This window comes from Danio rerio, chromosome 4, assembly GCF_049306965.1.
Source record: "Danio rerio strain Tuebingen ecotype United States chromosome 4, GRCz12tu, whole genome shotgun sequence".
In the NCBI taxonomy this organism is placed as follows: domain Eukaryota; kingdom Metazoa; phylum Chordata; class Actinopteri; order Cypriniformes; family Danionidae; genus Danio; species Danio rerio.
In genome coordinates, this window is record NC_133179.1 from 992831 (window position 1) to 1016125 (window position 23295).

Consider the following 23295-nt stretch of genomic DNA (forward strand, 5'->3'; position numbering starts at 1 on the left):
TTCTTTCAGAAACACGTACACATTTATTGCTTCTTAAACACACACACACACACACAACTCTGCATTTCACCATTAAACACGATGATCTCAGTATTTCACACTGAGTTTGGTCCATTATGATTCCACCACAATAAAATGTTCACCACAATCCTGCTCAGGAATAAATGTCCACAATCGCTTTACATCATTTTTAAATTACAAAACAAACCAAAGCAGCAGCAGCTCAGGTCACACGTTTAAAAGCGTTTCCTAAAAAAACACAACGTAATGCTATGGTTTTAGTGCGATGACAACTCGTTTTGTGTCTGTAAGTCTAAAACACAACACAACACATGATCCTCCACTTTTCGGCCAAATCCAACACTTCCCATCAGCAGCTTCTCAGGTCTGCAGAGATCTGGAAGGAAAGCATTCTTAATTAATTGAATACAAGTAAACTTTACTCATGCTACAAAGGTTATCATTACTTGTGCCTGAATGTTTTTTCACACGGTCACAGGCCTTAAACACATGCAGATAGCACACTGTTATGGCTAAACTCTGACTCTAACCAGCAGGATTGGCTAGCAGTTGAGTTGACACCAATCCTGGATTTTAGGTACCACTAAGGTAGCTTTGCTTTAATCCCTCATTGCACCCATAAACATTGCACATCTAACCTGCCCTGAGCCAAGATTGGTTCTGATTACGTTGCCGATTTGTTCAAGGTATGTTGTGGACATTTAGGACATGTTTGGGTTATGTCCAGAGAGGTACTGCACAAAAGCAAGATGAGGGATTTTCAAAGTAGCCCAGCTGAATTTAGCCTTGACTCAATTGTATGTAAGCAGGATAAATTAAGTTACTACTTAGATTTATTCTTTGCAAAACCATTAACAACCAGGCTAAGTTTAATCCTATTTTATTTATATGTTAGTTTTGTTTTCAATGCTACAAGAAATAAATGTGTTTTTCAGTCACTCCATGCTCTTGGCCATTTACATATGTTTTACAGCCATTAGAATTAAAGATAGGCATGTTGCATTGTGTTAGCAATAATTTTATATGTGTTCAGTATATGGCCATTTCAGATTTAAATATAGGAGAGATGTAAATAAGGGACATAATAGATAAATGACTAGAGAAAAAAATATTTATGTACATAGTAGAGCATAAATGAACCCCTCACAGACCAATCTCTTTTCAATTGACATTTTCTAAAGGATGCTAGACAATAATACGCGTGTGTGTGTGTGTGTGTGTGTGTTTACAGTATATACATTAGATAAGTCAGTACCAAAGATAAAACTGGAACTAAAACAAAAAAATTAATAAGTTTTTAATAAGCAATTAATAAGTCCAAAAATGAGAACACCAATATGTTAAGGGAAAATATTAGATAAAATCTTAATAAACAGGAATAATCAAGAGAAACATAAAATTTATCAAATTTAGTTGATATTTTGTAGTTTTCACATTATCTTTTGCAATAACTCACTTGAATCTAAATGGATAATCTTTCTATTCCTAAAGATGATGCGACCAAACTTCATTTCAATAAATATAACTGTTTGATAAAACTATATTCACTGAGACATGGATAAAAATATTCACTTTCAAAAGGGCTTCATCACTTATTCATGCTGTATAAGCGCATGTACAGTTGAAGTCAGAATTATTCGCCCCCTTTATTTTTTTTCCCCCAATTTCTGTGTAACGGAGAGCAGATTTTCTTCAACCCATTTCTAATCATAATAGTTTTAATAACTTATTGTCTAATAACTGATTTATTTTATCTTTGCCATGATGACAGTAAATAATATTAGACTAAATATTTTTCAAGACACTTCTATACAGCTTAAAGAGACATTTAAAGGCTTAACTAGGGTAATTAGGTTAACTAGGCTGGTTAGGGTAGTTGGGCAAGTTATTGTATAACGATTGTTTGTTCTTTAGATTATAAAAAATATAGCTGTTTAAAAAATTAAAAACTGGTTTTATTTTAGCCTAAATAAAACTAATAAAACTTTCTCCAGAAGAAAAAATATTATCAGACATACTGTGAACATTTCCTTGCTGCGTTATACATAATTTGGGAAATATTTAAAAAAAGGAACAAAAATCAAAGGATGACGAATAATTCTGACTTGAACTGCATATATGTGTATTAGCAAGAAAAAATCTAAATGAAAGCAATATATACGTGATCATATACTGTAGGTGGAGATTAAAGCTAGATCAAACTAAATAAACAGATAAAATAGATGTGCAATATTATGTTTGGAATAATCTACAAAACAAATTTTCTTAGTAGCATGAATGTCCACTAGTCACATTAAAGGCAAAGTGAACAACTGTCAATTGTTTAATACGCCTCCTCATGTCTTTCCATTAAATCTCTGCATGAAAGTAAAGAGAGTTCCCAGATTAGTCCAGATTGATGTGCAAGAGGGGCCATTTTCCAACTCATAACCTGATTGGCTCACAAGATTGTATCATACTTCAATCATTGATTCTGTGATCGATCTCATGGTCTGCTGTGAATGTGCACTTATCCTGGCTCTCTAACATAACGGCTCATTCTCATGCTGGATCAGAAAACGTGCAATGGACTAAGCCAGGAGGACCCGATTAAACTAGGTCAAGCTGCGCTTTTACTGTTATCCTGGCTTTCTTCATTCAACTTTTGTGCAATTGCAATACCCCTCAAGTTTTCTTCAAGGTATGTACAGTTTATATTCAGGATATGCTCAAGATTGTGTTTAGTAAATGTTCAGGTTATGTTGTGGATATGTTCAGGATCTGTTTAGGATGTGTTCTGCTTACGTTCAGGGTATGTAGGTCATGTTGTGTGTTACCTGTGTATGTGCTGATCTGTCTGTCTGCTGGAGTTCTTCAGCAGAGCTTTAGTTGACAGACGGTCTTTACCAGAAACTCCTGAAAACAGCACATCCACGAGTTAAACACATCCAGCAATCATGCGAGGGATAATGTACAATAAATGTGCGCTAGCAGCATACACATGGCACATTTAGATTTCATGGACGCTTTAAGCTTCAGTCCAGTAAGTGCTCGTCTTGAAATGGTACAAGCAGCATCACAGTTATGTTTACAGTATAAAAATCAATACAGATTCAACAGCACAAACACAATGTTTGTACACTTACACACTTCATTTTAGTAAACAGTTTACACTGTCCATCAGACAGAAGGTGTATGTCAGAATGCATGTGCGTCTGAGTGTAAGAGTGTGTGAGTTAGTGTGTTTGTGAGAGAGTATGTCTGAGTGTAAGAGTGAGTGAGTGAGTGTGTGTATGCGTTTGGGTGCATGTGTGTGAGTCTGACCTGCCAGGTGTTTTTTGAGGCCAGGTTTGATCAGTTTCCACACTCTCATGGTTGGTGTTTCTGTGCTGCTGAGAGGAATGACAGAAGACTGAAGCTCTCTCCTCACAGGGATACGGCTGGGCCGCGGCTGAAGCTCACATCTGACATTTAACACATCAACATGTGCAACTGTTAAACACTGCTTTGACATTTATGACATTTGCAATTCAACCCTTTTTAGCAGACACTTTTATTCAAGGAGATTTACATGTAAGGACAAAAGAAACACTCCTATCATCAGAGACTAGCTGTATTTAAATGCTATGACAAGTCTAAGTTACTAAGACTACAAGTCTAACTTTTATTTATTCAGTTAATTAGTTTTAACGTTTTATATTTTATTATGTAACTGTATGATATACGATATGAAACTTACACTATTGAAGGCAGAGTTCACCCAAAATTTCAGGTAATTTACTCAAACCTTCTGTTAAACACAAAGGAAGAAATGCTGATGAATGTTGGGAACAAAAGCAGCCACTGAAATGCACAGTATGATTTGTTCCTACTATGAATGTTAATGGCAGCTGTTTTTACACCAGCATTTATCTAAATATCTCGTTTTGTGTTCAACAGATAAAATAAAGTTTTGTCAGATTTGAGATACCACAGATGATTTGAGATGTCTTTGACAATACAAGCATGAGCTGGAAACAAAGAGACAATCGGCTCCACACCAGACCAGGTGGGAATGCGAGAACGTTTACTCCTTTTCTTCATTTACATTTGAAGCATCCCCCTGCACACTCACTCTCCTCTTCACTCAACTCACACAGAATGGTCATTTCAAAGTATGAATGTTCTGTATCAACCCAAGTGACTTTATCTATCATGTTTGACATCATTTGAAATGTCTCAGTGCGACTGGTACAATGATCTCATTCCCTCAGAAATAGACATAGTCAAAATAATAGATGTACAACTTCAGGTATCTGTTGATCCACTGCGAAAGGTGTGCCTTTCCCTAGGGGGCTTCTATTCAAATGACAATATGCTCGCTATAGGCAGAAACTCTTCAGATCTAACATGCCAATAAATGCAAACGCCATTTGTTGTTTCACACATAACCCTCCTTGAAGGAAATCCTTGATTTGACTACTTAAAGGACAGTTTCAAAATTTTCTGGGCGATTCTGTAACCAGATCAGCCCATAGGGTGGAGCTCTCATGCTACATACTATGTATATTTTGAAGACAGGTATGCATCTTTTGGTCTTAGATTTATCTTTAAGAATTTGATGTCTTGTATTGATCATTTATGAATTGACATAAAACACATTACCTGACTATTACATTGTTATGTTTTAAATTATTCAAACAGAGTTGGTGTTATTATCTCTAGTAGATTACATTAAGTCCATAACACCACAAGCCCCTGTACAGGTTAGTACCGGACTAATACATGATAAATGGAGCAGCGTGGCACGCTATACCATGTTCTTAGAGCTTCGACTAACACACTGGCAACAATTCAAGTTTACTCAGACTGTAAAAGGCCAATCTAAATGTGGGTAGGCCTTCATCTTTAAACTTCAGTACTATTTAAATCATGTGGCAATTACTCAAAGTTACTGATAGTTTAAGTAAATTGGTCTGCTTGATTCTATAGTAATGATCATAGTATGATTAAATAGTTTTGCTTTGATTTAGTAAATAGCAGATTTATGGGGACCACACAACACACATCCTAATCTGAGTAAGTAGAGTTTCTGGCTTTTTAGAATAGTTGGTAATCGCCTCTGTTTAATGACCAAGACCGACACACTTGTGTTTAAGAGATTGTATACTTGGCAGGTACAAAACTCAGGATGTTATAGGAATGCGAATGAACGAGAATAATCTACATTAACAAATCAAAGAGAATTGAATATTTATTATTATTCTTTTTCATTCGTATCTAAAGTAATATTAAAAGAAACAAAATATTCTTATTAATGTTTTATAATGGCAGTTAGATAAAACGAGGATAAATATATTAATATTCTAAACAAACCCCATACTAAAATTGGACTCAGATATGAGTTACATTTAAAGTAAATCAACACTGTGCACTGAAAAGACCGAACATGCAGTGAACCTTCATCCACCAGTAGACACGTCATTGGACTAATTGGCTGGACCTTACAATTTACAATTTTACTTGAGAGAGTAAATGATGGTGTGGGTGAACTGTGCCTGAGATCTGTTAAGTTTTAAAAGTCAAGTTTGGTAGATCTTCATGCATTAATAACGAAAGTCTATTTTATTAAAGCAAATTTACTAAAAAGGATATTTTATAATTATGCATTTAAAAAAATGCTTGACATGCCATATTAAGAACAAAAAAACAATAGTGTTACTTGGCAAAAATCTTATTTATTATATATTTGTTTCTTTTACAAACCAAAAACTGCTCCAATATAATCACTAAAAGTAAACGTATTGGTATTATTCGGGGGCGGGTTGGGGGAGGCATTTAAGTGATAGTGAGTTAATGTTTTACCTGCTGTACTCTATAGACGTCAGGATGTCCAGAGAGTCCTGCAGCGGCTCCTGACAAACAATCCCACAGTATTGAACACATCAGTGTGTTTATGAGCACCTTTAGTCTGTGTGTGTGTGTGTGTGTGTGTGTTTGTGTTCTTTTACCTTTGTTGTGAGCGCAGTCCTCTGCTGTGATGAGTGACAGTAGGCAGGGCCTGATCTGCCTCCCTTGCCCCGCCCTCCACGCAGCTCTTTTATCTGGTTGGCCGGGCGGAACTCTGGACAGCTGTTGCCTGGCAACAACACACACAGACGTACAGTTACCTCATCACACATTCCGTGGTCACCATGGCAACAGTGAAATCAGCCTGTGCTCAGTGGCTTACAGCAGAGGTTATAATAACAGCACATCAGCATAACACGAACACGGAGACGGAAGAGTGAAGAAAGGTCAAAGGTCAGAGAAGCAGTTGAAACAGAATGATGTTTATTAGAGAAAGAGCAGCTCTGTCAGCTCATGGAGCACGTATACAAGATTCACATTTATTAAATGAGCAGACGAGCGCGCGGTTCACAGGTCACTGCAACAGACACAGACCATCAGATTCAGGAGAACACAGATGCACAGAGAACAGGAAGTGACATCACAACACACTAAAAACACCAGCGTCACGCTATATTACGCACACACAGTGTTGATAATGAGACTGTTCTAGTGTCAGAGGGGTCTGTATGTGCTTTACGCCTGAAGGAATTCAGGGATTTCAGCAGCTTCGTGTGCAAAAAAACAGCTGCGTTTCACTCTTCCAGGATGCTACACATTGCAGAAAGTAATTTAGTACCAAACACACACATTTAAGTTTGCACAAACACACTTACACGAGTATATCAAAAAGGCTTTATCCTGAAAATAATGCTACAGTATAAATAGACTTCACTGCTCAGAACAACAACAACAATGCTCATCTTAATAGTTTTAATAGTCAATGTTCATCTTAATAGTTTTCTTCTTTGATTTACTTTGACTTTAGATCTAGTTTTTGCGAGATTCTCTTTAATAAATTAAGTTTGACACACACAGAAGAACAGAGACAAAGACATCAGAATAAAGGCATTAAAGATTACTACACACGCGCAAACCACATAACACACACACACACGCACACACTCACTGAACTCAAAGAAAGTGCGGTGTGACCATACACAGACGTCATGTTTCACAGCTTTACCGTCTTCAGGGAATCTGCATTATTATTATTACTAGTGCTGGATTTTTCCAGAACACACTCAAACTTCAAATCAAAACCAAAAGCATTTTAGGGATGTGCAGTGTGAGCTCTTGATTTATTACACTTTCTCGAGACGGTAATCATATTTTAACCCAAAATCAAAAAAAATTCTGTTGAATGTTTCATAAGGCCTCGATATCACTAGATTAAGCAATAAAGTAAACATCTCTTTTGACTAATTAAGGTTTAGTCTTGAAAAATACTGCAAAAATACAATAAATATGCAAAGGGTGGCTTCATCTGTTGATTTTTTTGTGGGGTAAAATATGCTTTCTTTTCAAATCTTGTAATCTGAGGTCATAATCAATTAATACAGAATTTCAACAAACTCAAATGTATAATTAAGTCTAATCTAATTATGTCTAATCCCTTTTGTCTAAGTGAAGTTTATTTATAAACTAATGTCGAGAGGATCACATGCTTATGATTGATTGCTGCCGGTCCCGCATTATCCAATTTATGATTAATCAATCAGATGAAGCCACTATAAATACCCTCAGTTCCATAAAACAGCCATCTTCATTTTTAAGAATCCCCCCTTCCAACCCTACTCCCCCTCCTTTCCTAGATGGGTGGCACGGTGGCCTAGTGGTTAGCACTGTCGCCTCACAGCAAGAACGTCACTGGTTCTAGTCCTTACCAAGCCAGCAGACGTTTCTGTGCAGAGTTTACACATTCTCCCCAAGCTCACATTGGTTTCCTCCCACCGTCCAAAATCATGCAGCTTAAGTTAATTGACTAATTCAAATCAGCACCAGACATGCTGCTAGTCAGTAGTTATCTCTTAAGAGCGATCACTATCTGTCCATTACCCTACAGCAGGGGAGTTCTTGAGATCTACCTGAGCTCAAACTCCCCTCTCGCCTTGCAAACGGGAGGGAGCCCCGGGCTCGAGGATCTTATGAGCTCAGGGCTCTCTGCAGGGACAGCATGCCAAACACGCTTTATAATCAATCATCAGCTAAGTGTCAACTCTTGAATTTAGGTTTAGTCTCGAAAATAATGCAAAAATAAAATTAATTATGCAAAGAATGACATCATCTGTTGATTTTGGGGTAAAATATGCTTCATTTTCAAATAGATTCTGTGTTAATCTTATTTTATTTATAATTAATTAATAATTTAAACTCACAATCCATTACTGTACAATCACAAAAATTAAGTCATGATAAATAAAATCTTTTATTATCAATGAATGTGTCGAATGATCTTCTCACGTAAAAAATAAATAAATGAAAAAAACTCAAATGTCTAATTATGTCAAATCTCTTTTGTCTAATTAAGGTTTAGTCTTCTAAATAATGCAAAACTAAATAAATTATCATCTGTTGATTACGGGGTAAAATATGCTTAATTTCATTTAGATTCTGTGTTAATCTAATAGTTTGAGCTCATGTAGAATCACCAATTTTAGTCATAATAAATAAAATCTTTTATAATAAACGAATGTGTCAAATGATATTCTCATATTAAAAAACAAACAAACTCAAATGTCTAATTATGTCTAATCTCTTGTTTAACTGAGGTTTAGTCGACTCTTAAACGTTCTGTCTAATGTCTTTTGTCTAATTAATGTTTAATCTTAAAAATAATGCAAAAATAAATTAATTATGCAGAGAATGACTTTGGAGTAAAATATGCTAAATTTACAAATAGATTCTGTGTTACTCTTATTTAATAAATAATTTGAGCTCATATTCCATTAATGTAGAATCACAAATTTTTGTCATAATAAATATCTATATTTTTAGCATTAATAATTAATGTCATATGATCTTCTCATGTGGAAAAAACAATAAACCCTAATGTCTAATTAAGTCTAATCTCTTGTCTAATTGAGGTTTAGTCGACTCTCATATTCTCGATGTCTAATCTCTTTTGTTTAATTAAGGTTTAGTCTTCTAAATATTGCAAAGATAAATTAATTATGCAAAAAATGACATCATCTGTTGATTTTGGGGGTAAAATATGCTTCATTTTCAAATAGATTCGGTGTTAATCTTATAATTGGAGCTCATATTCCATTAATGTACAATTACAAATTTTTTGTCACAATAAATCAAATCTTTTAATATTGCAGATTAATGTGTTGAATGATCTTCTCATGTGAAAAAACAAACAAACTCAAATGTCTAATTAAGTCTAATCTCCTGTCTAACTGAGTTTAGTCTTCTCTCATAGCCCCTTTTGAAAATAATTCAAAAATAAATTATGCAAAGAATAATTTCATACTTTGATTTTGGGCTAAAATATTCGGTGTTAATCTTATAATTAGAGTTTGTATTGCATCACTGTAGAACTAAAGGCCTTAATGTAACAAACCTTAGTCATAATAAATAAATAAACTTATTAATATTAATTAATGTGACGAATGATCCTCTCGTGTGAAAAAATCAAACGTTAATTCAGTATTAAAATGAAAAAATAAAACTAAACTGTTTTACTCAGGGGTGTTAGGGTGGCATGGGCCCCGGGGCCTGCAGGGAGGGCCGCGTGGACAGCGAGGGCAGGATCTGAGCCAGGCTGGGCGGCTGCATGGAGTACAGACCTGCCAGACTGATGGAGCCGGGGCCTGGGGCTGAGGACGAGGAGGACGGAGACGAGGAGGAGGACGAGGATGAGGAGGAGGGGGACAGAGGAGCCCGCACAGGGGCTGACAGCCGGACAGAGAGACGCTGATGCTGCTGATGATGATGATGAGGAAGAGGAGGGGGAGGAGGACGCCTCTTCTCCTGCGCTTTACACTCTAAAAACACAAAACACTTCACATCAGCAGCTAATATGAATACTCAAAGAGCAGCTCATGCGGTATTTAAAGGTGTGTTAATGGACTCTTTTCCCATTAGCGGGTTTCTCAGAAGCAGTGAAGTCGTCATAGTTGTTAATGCATACAATTACAATTACAGTTTATGTTAACTTATACAACCTTATCGTAAAATGTGATCAAATATGTTTTAAAATAGCTGTTTTCCATTATAAAACTGCAGGATATAAGGTGTGTTTTGTGCATGTATTGTGTTTAAACTCTGACCTCTGACGGGGCCCAGGCTCCTGTGTGAGGGCCGGTGTGCAGTGGTGCCGAAGGTGAAGCTGGGAGAACTCTTGAGCTGAGGCGTCTGCCGGCTGCCCTGAACATTAGTGGTACTGCGTGTGCGATTCAGGGAGTTCTCAGATGCAGATGTGCTCAGACTTCTAAAAAACACACAAATCAATGCATTCACTACATGACCTGAAGAATAACAGGACCTCTTATCCACATCTGCACAGGTGAACTATAAAATAATGATAATAATAATAATAATAATAATTGTGCTTTTTATCTATCAACAGCCAGATTATATTTGAAAACTACACGATACAATGTTTAAATCTGAAACCCACATCCCACCACTCTGAATTTATTTGTGCAATTTTTTCAACAAAGCCCTTTTAAGGCAGGTCATTTCACTCAGTGGCCATCGTTGAAACACCTCTCGGGCAGCATGCTTGGGCATTCTGTCTGAATAGGGAAACAGCAAATTCTCCAAAATTGCTTGCCAAGCTTATGATTAAACTTCATATTAGGAATCACCAATAAAATTAAACAACAGCCGTCTCTTTAGTTTCATTTCTAAACAATCTATTCACACAAAATCTACAGAAACTCACGGCCTTCCCCCAAAATGTGACAAACACACGTAGCCTGTACTGTGCCATTGACACACTGATTTAATAACTGTGACAAAGTGAAAATATAGGCTAGTGTCATTTCGAAATGACAGAAAAACACAAACCGTGGTGAAAACAACACACGAAATAAAACACAAACGGCTCGCGATTAGAATGAACAGCAAATCAGCAGCAGAGGATCAATAACAGACTTTTATTGCTCATTTTTGTAAATTGCACGACTTTTATACCTGTTAAGTTTCATGCCAGTACTCTGCTTTGCTCTCTCTCTGTGTGTGTGTGTGTGTGTGTGTGTGCGTGCGTTTTTCTCGTATTTCTGACGCGCTTGAACCACGTGACAGATTATAACGGCTTTAACAGACACATTTCTAAGTTTTCTGTCACAAAAACACTGTTATCCATTAAAAACATTATTAAAACCCATTTTCGGAGCGCAAATTATCAGTTGTACACGCTGTAAACGGAAGTTTTTAGCATTCTACCGGAAGACGCTGGTCAATATGGCGCCCTCCATGCAGCAGCCATGAAAAAGGTCTATATGAGTGACACGTCTTGTGTATTCTATAGTCTTTGCTTTTCATCTCGTAATTCCCACCGTGTTCTGAAATTACCAGTTCACATCTTGTTATTCCGGCTTTTGTGGGGAATTCTGAGTTTAAATACAGCAACTTTGAATTTGTTTTGGCAATCTGAATTTAAATATAACAATTCAGACATGTTTTTCTAGAACTCCACTGCTTAAAACTGCAAATTCAGACATGTTTTAGGGAATTATGAGTTTAAATGTTGTAATTCTTACTTTTTCTCTGGTATTCTGAGTTTAAACATAGCAAATCTAACTTTGTATTGTAATTTTGAATGTAAATCTCGCAGATCAGATGGTTATTTTTTGTATTCAGAGTTTTTGTATTCAATTGTAATTCTGTATTTTCTTTTCCTGGAATTATTATGTTTAGATATAGAAAATACAGCTTTATTTGGAAACTATGCATCCTTTTCACATTTCTGATTCTCAGTAGCAGAGGTCATTATAGCTGAGAAACTTAAGAGCGCAGTGAATGTGAAAGTACAGCAAATCATATTTTTACAATCATATTTGCTGAAATAATAAAAGAAAGACTCTACGATAGTGTTATCAAGACTTTTAGAGAAAGGGAAAAAATAGTGCGAGACTGATAACAGCAGCCAGAAGAGCAAACAACATCAGATTTACTGTCCTGTCCCCCATAGACACTGTATTAGAAATGGTGCTTGTTTTCATTTTGGCATATTATTTTTTGAAACAACAGAATCTGTTTTGCTTGTCTATAAAACGCTTCCTTATTTAAGAGTATTTTGACTAGAAACAAGACAAAAACTCTTTTACACAGTAAGTCAGGTGTCACTTACGCAGGTTTGGGCGGGCTGCTGCTGGTTTTGCAGTGCGTGTTTCTGCGGTTGTTGGAGGTCAGGCCGGTGCTGTTGCGCACGTGTTTGAGTATGGATGCACGCAGGTTCAGCAGGCTGCTGTGTTCAGACAGAACCAGTCGTGGCCACGGGTTGCACTCTGCCATGTCCAGCGCTGCCACCGCCACCGCACGGCCCACCTGCTCGTACACCTCCGGGGTGTATTTGGGAGGGAAAGCAGGCGGAGGAGGTGGCGTTGCTCGTCCGTTATCATGACAGGCGGGAGGGATGGTGTTCACAGAGCGGCCTGTGTTGTAGTTACACTCCAGTGTGTAGCTGCAAACAGGAAACACACACACACACATCCTAAGCCGTCCTTTAAAACAATGGTTGAGAGAATTGTCGCAGTGTTCGGTTTTGGTTAGTATTTGTTTGGTTTTGATTTATTTAATAAAAGTTACTAAAATCAATAAAGACAGGGTTAAAAAAAAAAGAAAAAAAAAAAAACACAGATCCTTTCAAAACTGGTGATGGATTAGGAGAATCCCCCAAATGGTGTAAAGAAATCTGAATACCCATAAAAGCACTGCATAAATGTAAGCAATTATTATTATCATTATCATTATAAAACACACTTCACATGGGTTTAAAGTGAACATGAACTGAAAAAAAGCCAAATTTAAAGGTCCAGGGAAATTAAAATACAATTTCGTAGATGTTAGTATCACAATGACAGTTTAAGGACAAAATCTATAATCTAGTGTGCTCCAAAATAGTGAAGTTAAGTTTGACTCCTAGACGTACCTGTGTACCAGGCCCATGGCTTTGTGAATGGCCACTCGTCCGCTGCCTTCCTTTGACTGACCGTCTCGTTTGTCCCGAGCGTACATGTTCTTCTCCGAGAAATTACAGCCCAGGAAATCAAAGTGTGCACAGTTTAGGGAGATCAGCTTCGCATACAGCATGTTCTCCACCTGGAAGAAGAAGAAAAAGAAGATAGCAGTTAAAATTGAATTGAACGGTTGGCAAAGATTAAACCAGTTCATTTTTGTCCAGCACAAAAAAAAAGAAGTTTAAGTAGTTTAAAATGACTGATTAAATATAAAATAATAAACAATAAAAATTATATAAAAATTAAATGACTAAATCCCAATATTTTAAAATTAAATAATTAATATTTGAAACAAAATTAAAACATTTAAAACAAATAATTAAATAAATTAATTAAATAAAAGCCATTTAAAATACTTAATTTTTTTATTTATTACTTGTTTAGCAAATAATTTACATTTAAATCAAAATAACTGGGTACATTTGACAATCAAAAACAACTTTAAATGATTATTTGAAAAAATAAATGACAAATTAATTATTTAAACAATTTATCAATAATGGTCAAATGTACGGCTTTTTAAATAGATAACATTTAAAACAAGTTATAAATTAAATATATTTTAATTCACTGATTAAATTCAAACTATTTCAAAATGATTGCTTACACACAGACTGAAGAGAACACAAACACACACACCTGCTGGCTCTCCTCTGTCAGGTTGTTGCCGTACATAAAGCATCCTCTTTTGGAGGCGTGGCCATGCAAATCTATATAGTACGCCACTCCGCTCTCCTGAGGCGGGACTTGCTCTGAGGGGGCAGAGTTTGTTTCTCCTCTGCTCTGTGCTGATTCGTTCTCATCGGAATGCTCCGCCTCTCTCTGGACTCCGCTTTTCTCCCAGCTCTCTTCCAGCTGCATGGGGATCTCGGAGAGGTCAAAAGTCGGACCCTCTCCTCGCTCCGCCTCATTAAGCAAGTTCATGCAGCGCTCCCGCTCAGTGGGCGTGGCCACAGGAGGGCTGGTGTTTGATTGGTTGGAGGTTTTGAGGGCGGAGCCAGAGGCATGGCCAAGGCGGTTGTGGATGTGGTGGTAGAGCATCAAAGATTTGGCGCCGTAGATTGAAGGATGCAAATCTGGACTGGGGTTCACATACTGTCTGTTCAGATTCACACCGCGAGAGTCCGTCCTGAAAACACAAACACATTTTAAAACAATTAATCTAACAATAAAATTCAATAGTTCATGGTTTCCGCTACATTCATTCTTCCATGGCGGGGCGCCACGCCAAAATTGATCCCGCCATGGCTACATTACAGCTTCTCATTCAAAACATTAAAATTTTTTAATAGTGGGTAATAAACGCACCAAAACGTATTAAAGGGTAAGTGAATTATAACAGCGCAAACTTTTCTGTAACCGTAGTAGTGCTTTGCGTCATTTGTTTAACCCTTGAGGTTATGTGCTGACTGACTGACAGGTGCGTGATGCGTGAGGCCAGCAAACAAGTTGTATAGCCGTTCACTTTACTTCAGGATGCATTAATATCGCTCTGTAGGTCTATTGGAGAAATTCATAAATATTCCGAGCAAATCTAATAAATGCTGGAGACATACTCGTTACATAAACGCACTAAATCACACCCAGCAGCGTTTGTTTGAGAGCGCACATGAAGATCTGCGCGCTCTTGAAGCAGCTTATATTTGCGGGGGCGTGCAAAAAGTTGAGCACAGAGATTTGCATGCTCGTAGGCTATTACATAAATGCAATCCCCACTTCTAATACAGCGCTCACGACATGTCACTGAAATAATAACACCACAGGTAGTTGGTAGATCTGTGTAAAAAAAAAAGGCCTGCCGCCACAGCTGGAAAAAAACCTAGAGGAAACACTGTAGTTGATTATGTAATTATATAATTATTTGATTCAATTACAAAATAATTTTAATGAATTAAAATTTAAACACCATGTAATTGAATATATTTAAACAAATACTCAAACATGAAATATTTAAAATAATGTAAAACACTTAAGATAACTGATAAAATGTATTACATTTAAAAAACATATTGTAAAATAGTTTAAAATAATTATTCTATTAAAATTATTCAATAAAATTCAAAACGTTAAATGATTGATTACGCTAAACACTTCAATTAACTAATAAATATTATCAATAATCACAATTTAAAAATGTCAATGCTTAAAATAATTTATTTTTTGATTAAGTATTATTTGAATAATTTACTGACTTTTATGAAATGGCAAATAAACAAAATATAAACAAACAAACAAAAAATGTGCTCCCTGATCAGCCAGGATGACCTCTGACCTGTAGTGACCCCTGACGACCCCGTCCGGGTTCAGCATCGGGATGAGCTTAAAGACGAACATGCGGCGAAGCGTCTGAGCGCGCGGATCCTCCTGACTCAAGATGAAGTTCAGAAAACCATTGAACACGAAGCTGGACGGCGTTTCTCCAGGGTGAACCCTGCTGCTCACGAAGAACACCTGCACACACACACAGACACACACACACACACACACACACACACACACACACACAGATTAAGAAAAGATCCTCATTGGTTTGACATGTCGCATTTATTCACAATGCAAACAAACTAAGAACACACGGACGGAAATGTTTCAAGGAGACCCTGAAACGTGACGGACCAGGCTATTTAGGCTAATAATATACAAAAGACAACGGTGTAATCAGGATGTTAAAATAAGCAAAAACTCATCGTTTAAAGATCACCTACAACTGCACTGAGCAATAGTGACGGCACAACAAACAAATCCCAGTCGGGTCTGTCACATTTTTGGGTCCCCTTGAAACATTTCCATTGTGTTCCCTGCTATTTGCATGTGTTGTGAGGAAATGCAGGAGGTTTTTTATTTGTTTGCATTGTGCAGATTTGCAAAAAGTACACTTTTAAACCGATGAGGATCTTTTCTTAATTTGCTGCTGTTTTCTGTATTTGCACGTGTTTTCTTAAATCGCAGTGCATTAAGCTCTCTCGGCCACCGCACTGAGTATAAACATATATTTGTAAGATTTAGTTTGTCCTCTTAATGTGCAGATACCCGTTTGCCGGTGAAGCGGTGCGAGCGTGCAGTGCTGAGGTCTGGGAAGAGTTTGTCCAGCCGCGGCTCTCGCTCCTCCAGCAGGCCGTGACATGAGGACACGGTGATCAGATCCACACGGTGGCCGTCCAGAGAGTGACAGAGCAGCTCACGGTGATAATAGATGCTCTCTGGAGGACTGAAAACACACACACACACACTAACATTCAGAAACTGAGCTTTCATTAAATAAAGAGCATTAAATAGAGCCAATAAGAAGAACATAAAAAAAGTATGCAATAAAACATGTTAAATGAAAACATAAAATATATTTACATTTAACAGTTTAATATGACAATAATGCAATTTACATAAAAAAATATGCTAAATAAATTGCTAAATCAGCAATAAAATGTTCATTAAGTGCTCAACATCACAAAGAAAAAATGTACTACAAAAAGCAATATAATATAGGAAGTATAATGAATGTTTTAAAATGTTAAAATAATAAAATATGTGCAATATTCAGAGTTGATTTATGTTTTTACACTAAATGTTTTTATAATTATTGTTTTTAAATGCATTTAATATCTTATAAGCAGTTTTATTTTATGCGAAGAAGAAAAAAAAAAATCACAGTAGTCTAAAGGCTTATTCAACATTATAGAAGATGAAAATAAAGTGTGCAATAGAATTATCACTGTTTATTCAATATTATGGCTGTTACACCTCAGATGTGCATTATTTTCTAATAGTCCAACAGCTCAGAGTGCATTATTGCTCTTCTCTGGCCTCCAGCACAGATGCTAAATCCTCTATTCAGATGTATGTTGAGAGTTTATTAGTCAGGTGTTTGACCTCCTCAAACGTCTCCTGTGTGTAGCACTAGTTTCTTCCACATCTCCTCCTCCTCCTCCTGTTGTGTACTGCTGTGATTTCTGACTGTTGTAGCTGTGAAATAACTCTAATCATTCAGCGGATTGATATGGAGATGTAATGCCTGCTGGAACTACTTCAGCTGTGTGTTTATCTGAGAATAACCTTAGAATGATCATCAGCCAATCACAATCTAGCATGGGGCAGTGTGTGTGTGTATACCTGCAGGCCGTGTGCGTGCTGGTGCTGCTCAGGAACTTGTGGTCGAGCTGCAGCATCATGTCCTGACACTCGGCGTATGAGAACGGGTAGCAGAAGGAGAAGTAGGTGGTGACGCCTCGAACGTCCAGCAGACGATGAACAAACGACAGGATGAACTGACTGTCAGACATCTGCACAAACACACAGCTATTAATAAAGAGCTAAAAATAGCAGCGGCAGTGCCTGAAATAACATCAACACATCAAACACAGCCTTTCTGCAGGTTTCACCAAGTCAATATTAACCCCTTGTGTGCTGTCGAGTTGTTTTTATCCACTCTAGGCTGATTTTGAGTCTTAACTTGAACACAACTTTCTCTGTGTTTAGGCAAATGGGGTGATTTTTGCTGACAACTCTTGTTTTGACATATTATGTGAGAAATATTTAGATTTTTTCAGTAAGTCAACAATACACTCCTGGGTTATTGACTCCCCTTTGGTTATGTTGGAGGCTGTTTTTGCCTTATTGACTTCCATTTTAGTCATAGGTTTTGATTACAAAGCCATGACAGCATATAATGATGCCCTCTTGATTGTTGCTGGTTTCACTGTTGAAAAAAAGTGTCATTCTTACAATTTTACACACAAAGTTTAAGACTTTTAAAGACTTTTTTTTAAATCCTTAAATTTGGTTTTTAAATATGTATGGGTTTTTAAGACACCCTGCAAATCGCAGAAAGACGAGAGTAAGTGTGCACCTCAAACGTGGGTCTGTCTCGAACCCGTTCCCAGCGTGTTTTGACGGGCAGCGTGCGGACGAACGGAGCCATGCCCTGCGTGTACAGCTTGCTCTGCTTGTTCATGTTCATCATGTTGATCTTCAGCAGTTTTCCAGGCAGCAGCCCGCGCACACTGAAGTAAAACCATGACCTGCACACACAAGATCAACAACACACACATCACTTCAGCAATGCACACTCATTCATCAGGATAAAAACAAATGCAAAAGACAAACAGACAAAAAAACCTTTGAAAAGAGAAGCTTCTCTGGATGTATTATGGAATGAGCATGTCGCCCTTACGATTAAATGAAGATTTTGATCGGTCATGTTTTTGCACTTCACTTTTCTTATTATTTTTGGAAAAGTATTTTATTATTATTATTAATAATAATATTGTGTGTATACCAGTTGTATGCTCTGTAACCTATTTAGATATTTAAAAGGCTTATTAGGCTGAACTTATACTTTCGCCTGGTGCCACATCGCGCACCTCCGCTGACTTTACGATTTTATACTAGCCGCGTTCGCCGTTAATAAATTATTTAAAGCTATGACTGGTGGAAAAAACATTTTCTATATTTGTAATTAATGACAACAGAACATGGGTTGCTCTACGAATATATGTTTTATTATCGCAAAAATAAAAGCAAAAAAAAGCACACTTACTAAAAAATACAGATGCTTTTTAGATTTAGCCGGCTCCACAATTCACACATTATTGTCAGGCTAGTTTCTGTCCTCTTCTTATGCTAAAAGGCAATGAAGGTCCAACATTACAGATCATTATCACCAACAAAGCCTAAAGCAGGGGTCACCAATCTCGGTCCTGGAGGGCCGGTGTCCCTGCAGGGTTTAGCTCCATCTTGCCTCGACACACCTGCCTGGATGTTTCAAGCATACCTAGTAAGACCTTGATTAGCTTGTTCAGGTGTGTTTGATTAGGGTTGGAGCTAAAATCTGCAGGACACCGGCCCTCCAGGAACAAGTTTGGTGACCACTGGTGTAAAGAAACAGGCCATCAGTATATTGTAAACCGATAGGTTGAAATATTCCTTCCCAGTTATCAAAGAAATAATTCTGTGACTAAATTTTAGTTTTGTAAATATTAAATTGTTTTAAATTTAAAATTACACCAAATACATCAAACCTATGAATGGTGGAAAAACATATTCTGTGATTGTGTACCTGGCTCACTTGGACTCTTTTGGTTTTAATAAATTCATCCCACAGGTTTTTCCAAACCTTTTAACAAAAACTTTCTCCTTTCCCACTGCTGTTGCATTTTCTAGCCAAGAATTATTGATCATCTGGTTATCTCTCTGATAATAAAGATGTGTGTACAGTGGTACTGTTTCAGACAAAGTTTCTTCAAAGTGGTTCATATTAAACTCAAATCAGTTGTGGCGGCGCCGCGTGCACTGTTAGCTCAAGTCTCAAAAAATGCCCTACGCACCGGCAGTCGAAATCATGCCGCGCACACCTAAAGCGAACCTCGGCGATGATGTCACATTCGCAGCGCGCACTCAAGCGAACAGGCTGATGCCTCAAGTTTAAACCAGGCTTTACTATAAAAGCATATAGCAGTAATTTACATTTAATTAAAAATAAACGCAACCAGGCAAAAAAAATATTTGGCATTTTTTTACAGTATTTCATTTTGTTAATATTAAACAATATATATTCTATTGCACATTTTACATGATCTACATAGTAATGAATAAACACTAATAGTATCATATATTTAATATGATTTACATTTTTTAAATGTTAAATAAGCACAATATATTTTACAGCTTACTTTGGATTATATAAATATTTTGACCCAAATAATTTCAGGTAGCCAAAATTTAAATGCACCACAAATGTTAAAATGAACTGGTGTTAAAAAATCCCAAGCGCTCTGCTGAATGTGTGTGTGTGTGTATACCGGTTTCCGTTCTCGAACTCTGTGCTGGCGCAGTCGGGTCTGGTCCACACGTTGAACTCGTAGTCGGGCTGCGGGACTGAAGCGGATCTGCTGCTCTCACCGGCAGCTTCTGAAGCCTCCACTCGCTCCACACGCGCAAGATTCCCAGAGTCAAAGCGAGAGCTGAACACCGCACTGCCCACGCGGATCTCCATGACCATCACACAACACTCATCTCTATACCTGCACACACACACACACACAAATAAGAGTCAGAGAGAAAGAGGAACACACAAACACACACACATACAGACACACACACACAAACAGAGACAGACCGGCTGACCTGACTAGCAGATATTAAAATATGATGGTAACTGATGAGACAAGAGCAGTTTCAGTACACACACTAACAGACACACACACACACTCACAGTTATTCATAAACAGACTTACTAACAAACAAACAAACACACACACACAGACAGTGATGGATGAGGCTTGACGTATGTAGTTTATCACATTTCACACAGTTAAACCGTCAACCAGTGTAACATAACAATGCACTTTTAGTTAATTAAATGCACAATATAAAGCAGAAATGGCATTACTCCTATTTTAAAATGTTAAACAAACTCTGTTTCACTGCATTTGCAACAAAATGCAATATTAGATGTTTTTTTTTCTCATTTATCTATTTATTAGTATCGTTCATTCATTAATTTTTAGATCAGTCCCTTTATTTATCTGGGGTCGCCACAGCGGAATGAACCGCTAACTTATCCAGCATATGTTTTACGCAGCGGATGCCCTTCCAGCTGCAACCCATCACTGAGAAAAACCCATACACACTCATTAACACACATACACTACGGACAATTTAGCTCACCCAATTCCCCTATGCAGCATGTCTTTGGACTTTCATGCCAAACTCTATGCCATCTACCCCAGCCGAGGCTCGAAACAGCGACCTTCTTGCTGTGAAGTGATTGTGCTACCCACTGCGCCACTGTGACACCCTTATTATTATAATTTAGTAATTAATTCTAATATCTATTTAATAGTTTTATTCTATAATTTAGTTACAAAATGATCTCCCTTTGCATTAACTGATTTTTTTGTTTTAAAAGTTTTTTTATTGAGAAATAAAAATTCAGCAGCATTGCAGCAAATATTATAACATCTCTATTTTTTTTTTTTTTGCAAAAAAGTATTCAACAAGTTAAATTACACATAAAAAAATAAAAAAATAAATACAGGGTTTCCACAAATTTCACCATGTTAAATTTAAGACTTTTAAACACATATTTAAGAGCATTATGAATGAAAGTTTAGACTCAAAGCGCTGAAGGCTCAGGAATTTTTCAAATGGCCCAGATGGAAAAGATTTTTATTTGACCCATTAATTTTTTTTTTATATTTTAATACATTTCATAATATAATAAATACATTAATAATACATTAAAATATTTTAGATTTTATTTCTTAGCTAAATATTTAAAATATTGTGTAAAAACAAGCAAGCTCTACTTGAATCCATACACTTTCTCACAACAAACTTTATTTAAAATAAAAAATAAAAAACGAACAAATGTTTTAAAAACTATAATAAACTAAATCTATGCACAACAATCTGTCCAGGTCGGTGTTCTCAGTAGTAAATACAATAAGAACGTTTAAACAAATGTTACTGTAAGGAAAATAATTAAAATAATAAATAGAGTAAAATATTACCTTTTTAAATGAAAAATGTAACATTTTATTAGGACGGATTGTTGGTGATTGTATGGGTTTTGGCCAGATTGGGACACAATACATGAACAAAAGAAAATTAAGACCTGTTTAAAAAAAAGATTTAAGACCAACAACACTATTTCAGTAAATTTAAGACTTTTTAAGGCCTAAAATTTGGATTTTGAGATTTAAGACATTTTAAGCCTTGCATAAACCCTGTAAAATAATAATAATATTATAGTAATTTGGATAGACCCAGAATACACTTAAAAAAACACAAAACATCTAACTTCTAAAATCCACCCCTGGGACTAAAGCTTATGCAGTACTGTTGGTGTGACCTTCACCATCTGGGTATACAACCTACGCTTTCAAGATGGAGAAGAAGAGACCAAATCTTGTCAAATTATTTCAATATCTTTGCCATAAGACATCTGATCCCATCTGATCGATTCTGTTGATTTCCAAAACCTTAGCACCAGCTTCTTTGCCATGATAAGTACGACAGCAATTGTTTTTGGAAATCCTGAAGTGATCTAGTTTTGTCTGAAATTCTGATATGACCAAAAGTTGGTCGAAAACTAATTCACAATTTAAAATTTTAGAAAGAGTTTTAAATATTTCAGCCCAGAATGGGACTAATTTAGAACACAGAGCATAACTATGTGAGGGAGTGGCTAAGACCGTCTTGCATTTATCACAAAAGGGAGAAGCATCAGGAAAACAGTTATGTAAGCATTAACTGAATTTTAAAGTGTTAAAACTATTTTATTGCACATTTGCATCATTTTAAATATCTTGTTGCATGCTTTTACTTGCATTTACTCACTTTTTACCATTTATATTTGTTCAAATTGGACGAATGTTATTTCATTTAATTTGCTCTTATTTATTTTTCATTAAAAATCTAATTTTTACACTAAAGTCTAACTGATTTTTCCAATGTTATGTCATTTCCCTAGAGGCTTTGCAGACACGACAAACATTCCCCAAAACACTGTAAAGCATCAAGGTTAGTGCTGAAGCTAACATTATTTCACATTACTCTGATTGTTTACGTTGACAATGTGTGGATCGTGTACGAACATTAGTTGCACACCCCGTAACAAAACAAACATCAGACAATAGCACGACATTTCCACCTTTAACCATCAATCTACAGTCTTACTTTCTGAAACGACACTGTTTGATTAAACATGTTTCTCGCATCACTCGCTAAATCATAAACATCGGATCATTTCTCAGCAGCAGCTGCAGCAGCTAGTGTTGATTAGCATTCGCTAGCTTTATTGCAGCTGTTAAATGACAAAATCAACACTGCTGTGCAGCAAAACACAGCTGACGCGTGGAGAGAACAAAGCTGAACACAAATCAAAGCAAAAGCGCGTTTGTCATCGCTATATTTGGGAGAAATACCTGTGTTTATTCGTCCTCCTCGGCGATCACTAGGCGACTCTTTAAACCCAAACAAACGCTCATCAGCAGCCTGACTCACAGGTGACGCGAATTCAGCGCTGATTGGCTGGCGACTACAGCGTAGCGCAAGCTGATTGGCTCGCTCAGCAGCTCAGTATGCATGGATTGGTTGGTCAGAAGCCAAGTACGTAGTAAACCAGAAACTAATCATAATAAAACAATTATAAATATAAATATATTACATTTGATTCATTGTAACCCTCATCCAGATGTAATAATTTACGTCCACTATTAGAAAATTATATTTATTT

The 23295-nt window shown here is 36.7% G+C and overlaps 1 protein-coding gene across 2 annotated transcripts; it reads right to left on the reverse strand.

Moving 5' to 3' along the window:
• agbl5 (AGBL carboxypeptidase 5) lies at nt 1-23051 on the reverse strand. Of its 2 annotated transcripts, none has more exon segments than NM_001004113.1 (16): nt 1-397; nt 2838-2916; nt 3325-3464; nt 5845-5894; nt 5991-6118; nt 9663-9860; nt 10146-10306; nt 12173-12505; nt 12974-13143; nt 13701-14190; nt 15334-15512; nt 16092-16269; nt 17169-17338; nt 17905-18076; nt 19856-20077; nt 22985-23014. In NM_001004113.1, coding segments are annotated over 15 exon segments (2658 nt in total). In that variant the 5' UTR covers nt 20050-20077; nt 22985-23014; the 3' UTR covers nt 1-381.
• Nucleotides 23052-23295: the final 244 nt, after the last annotated feature.

Excerpts from the sequence above, each read along its gene's own strand:
- agbl5 (XM_017355000.4), bottom strand. The coding sequence starts at position 20,055 with ATGGTCATGGAGATCCGCGTGGGCAGTGCGGTGTTCAGCTCTCGCTTT. Across the intron at positions 16,270-17,168 it reads AGCACGCACACGGCCTGCAG|TCCTCCAGAGAGCATCTATT; the intron begins GTATACACACAC and ends GTGTGTTTTCAG. Across the intron at positions 10,304-12,172 it reads AGCAGCCCGCCCAAACCTGC|TCTGAGCACATCTGCATCTG; the intron begins GTAAGTGACACC and ends GTTTTTTAGAAG.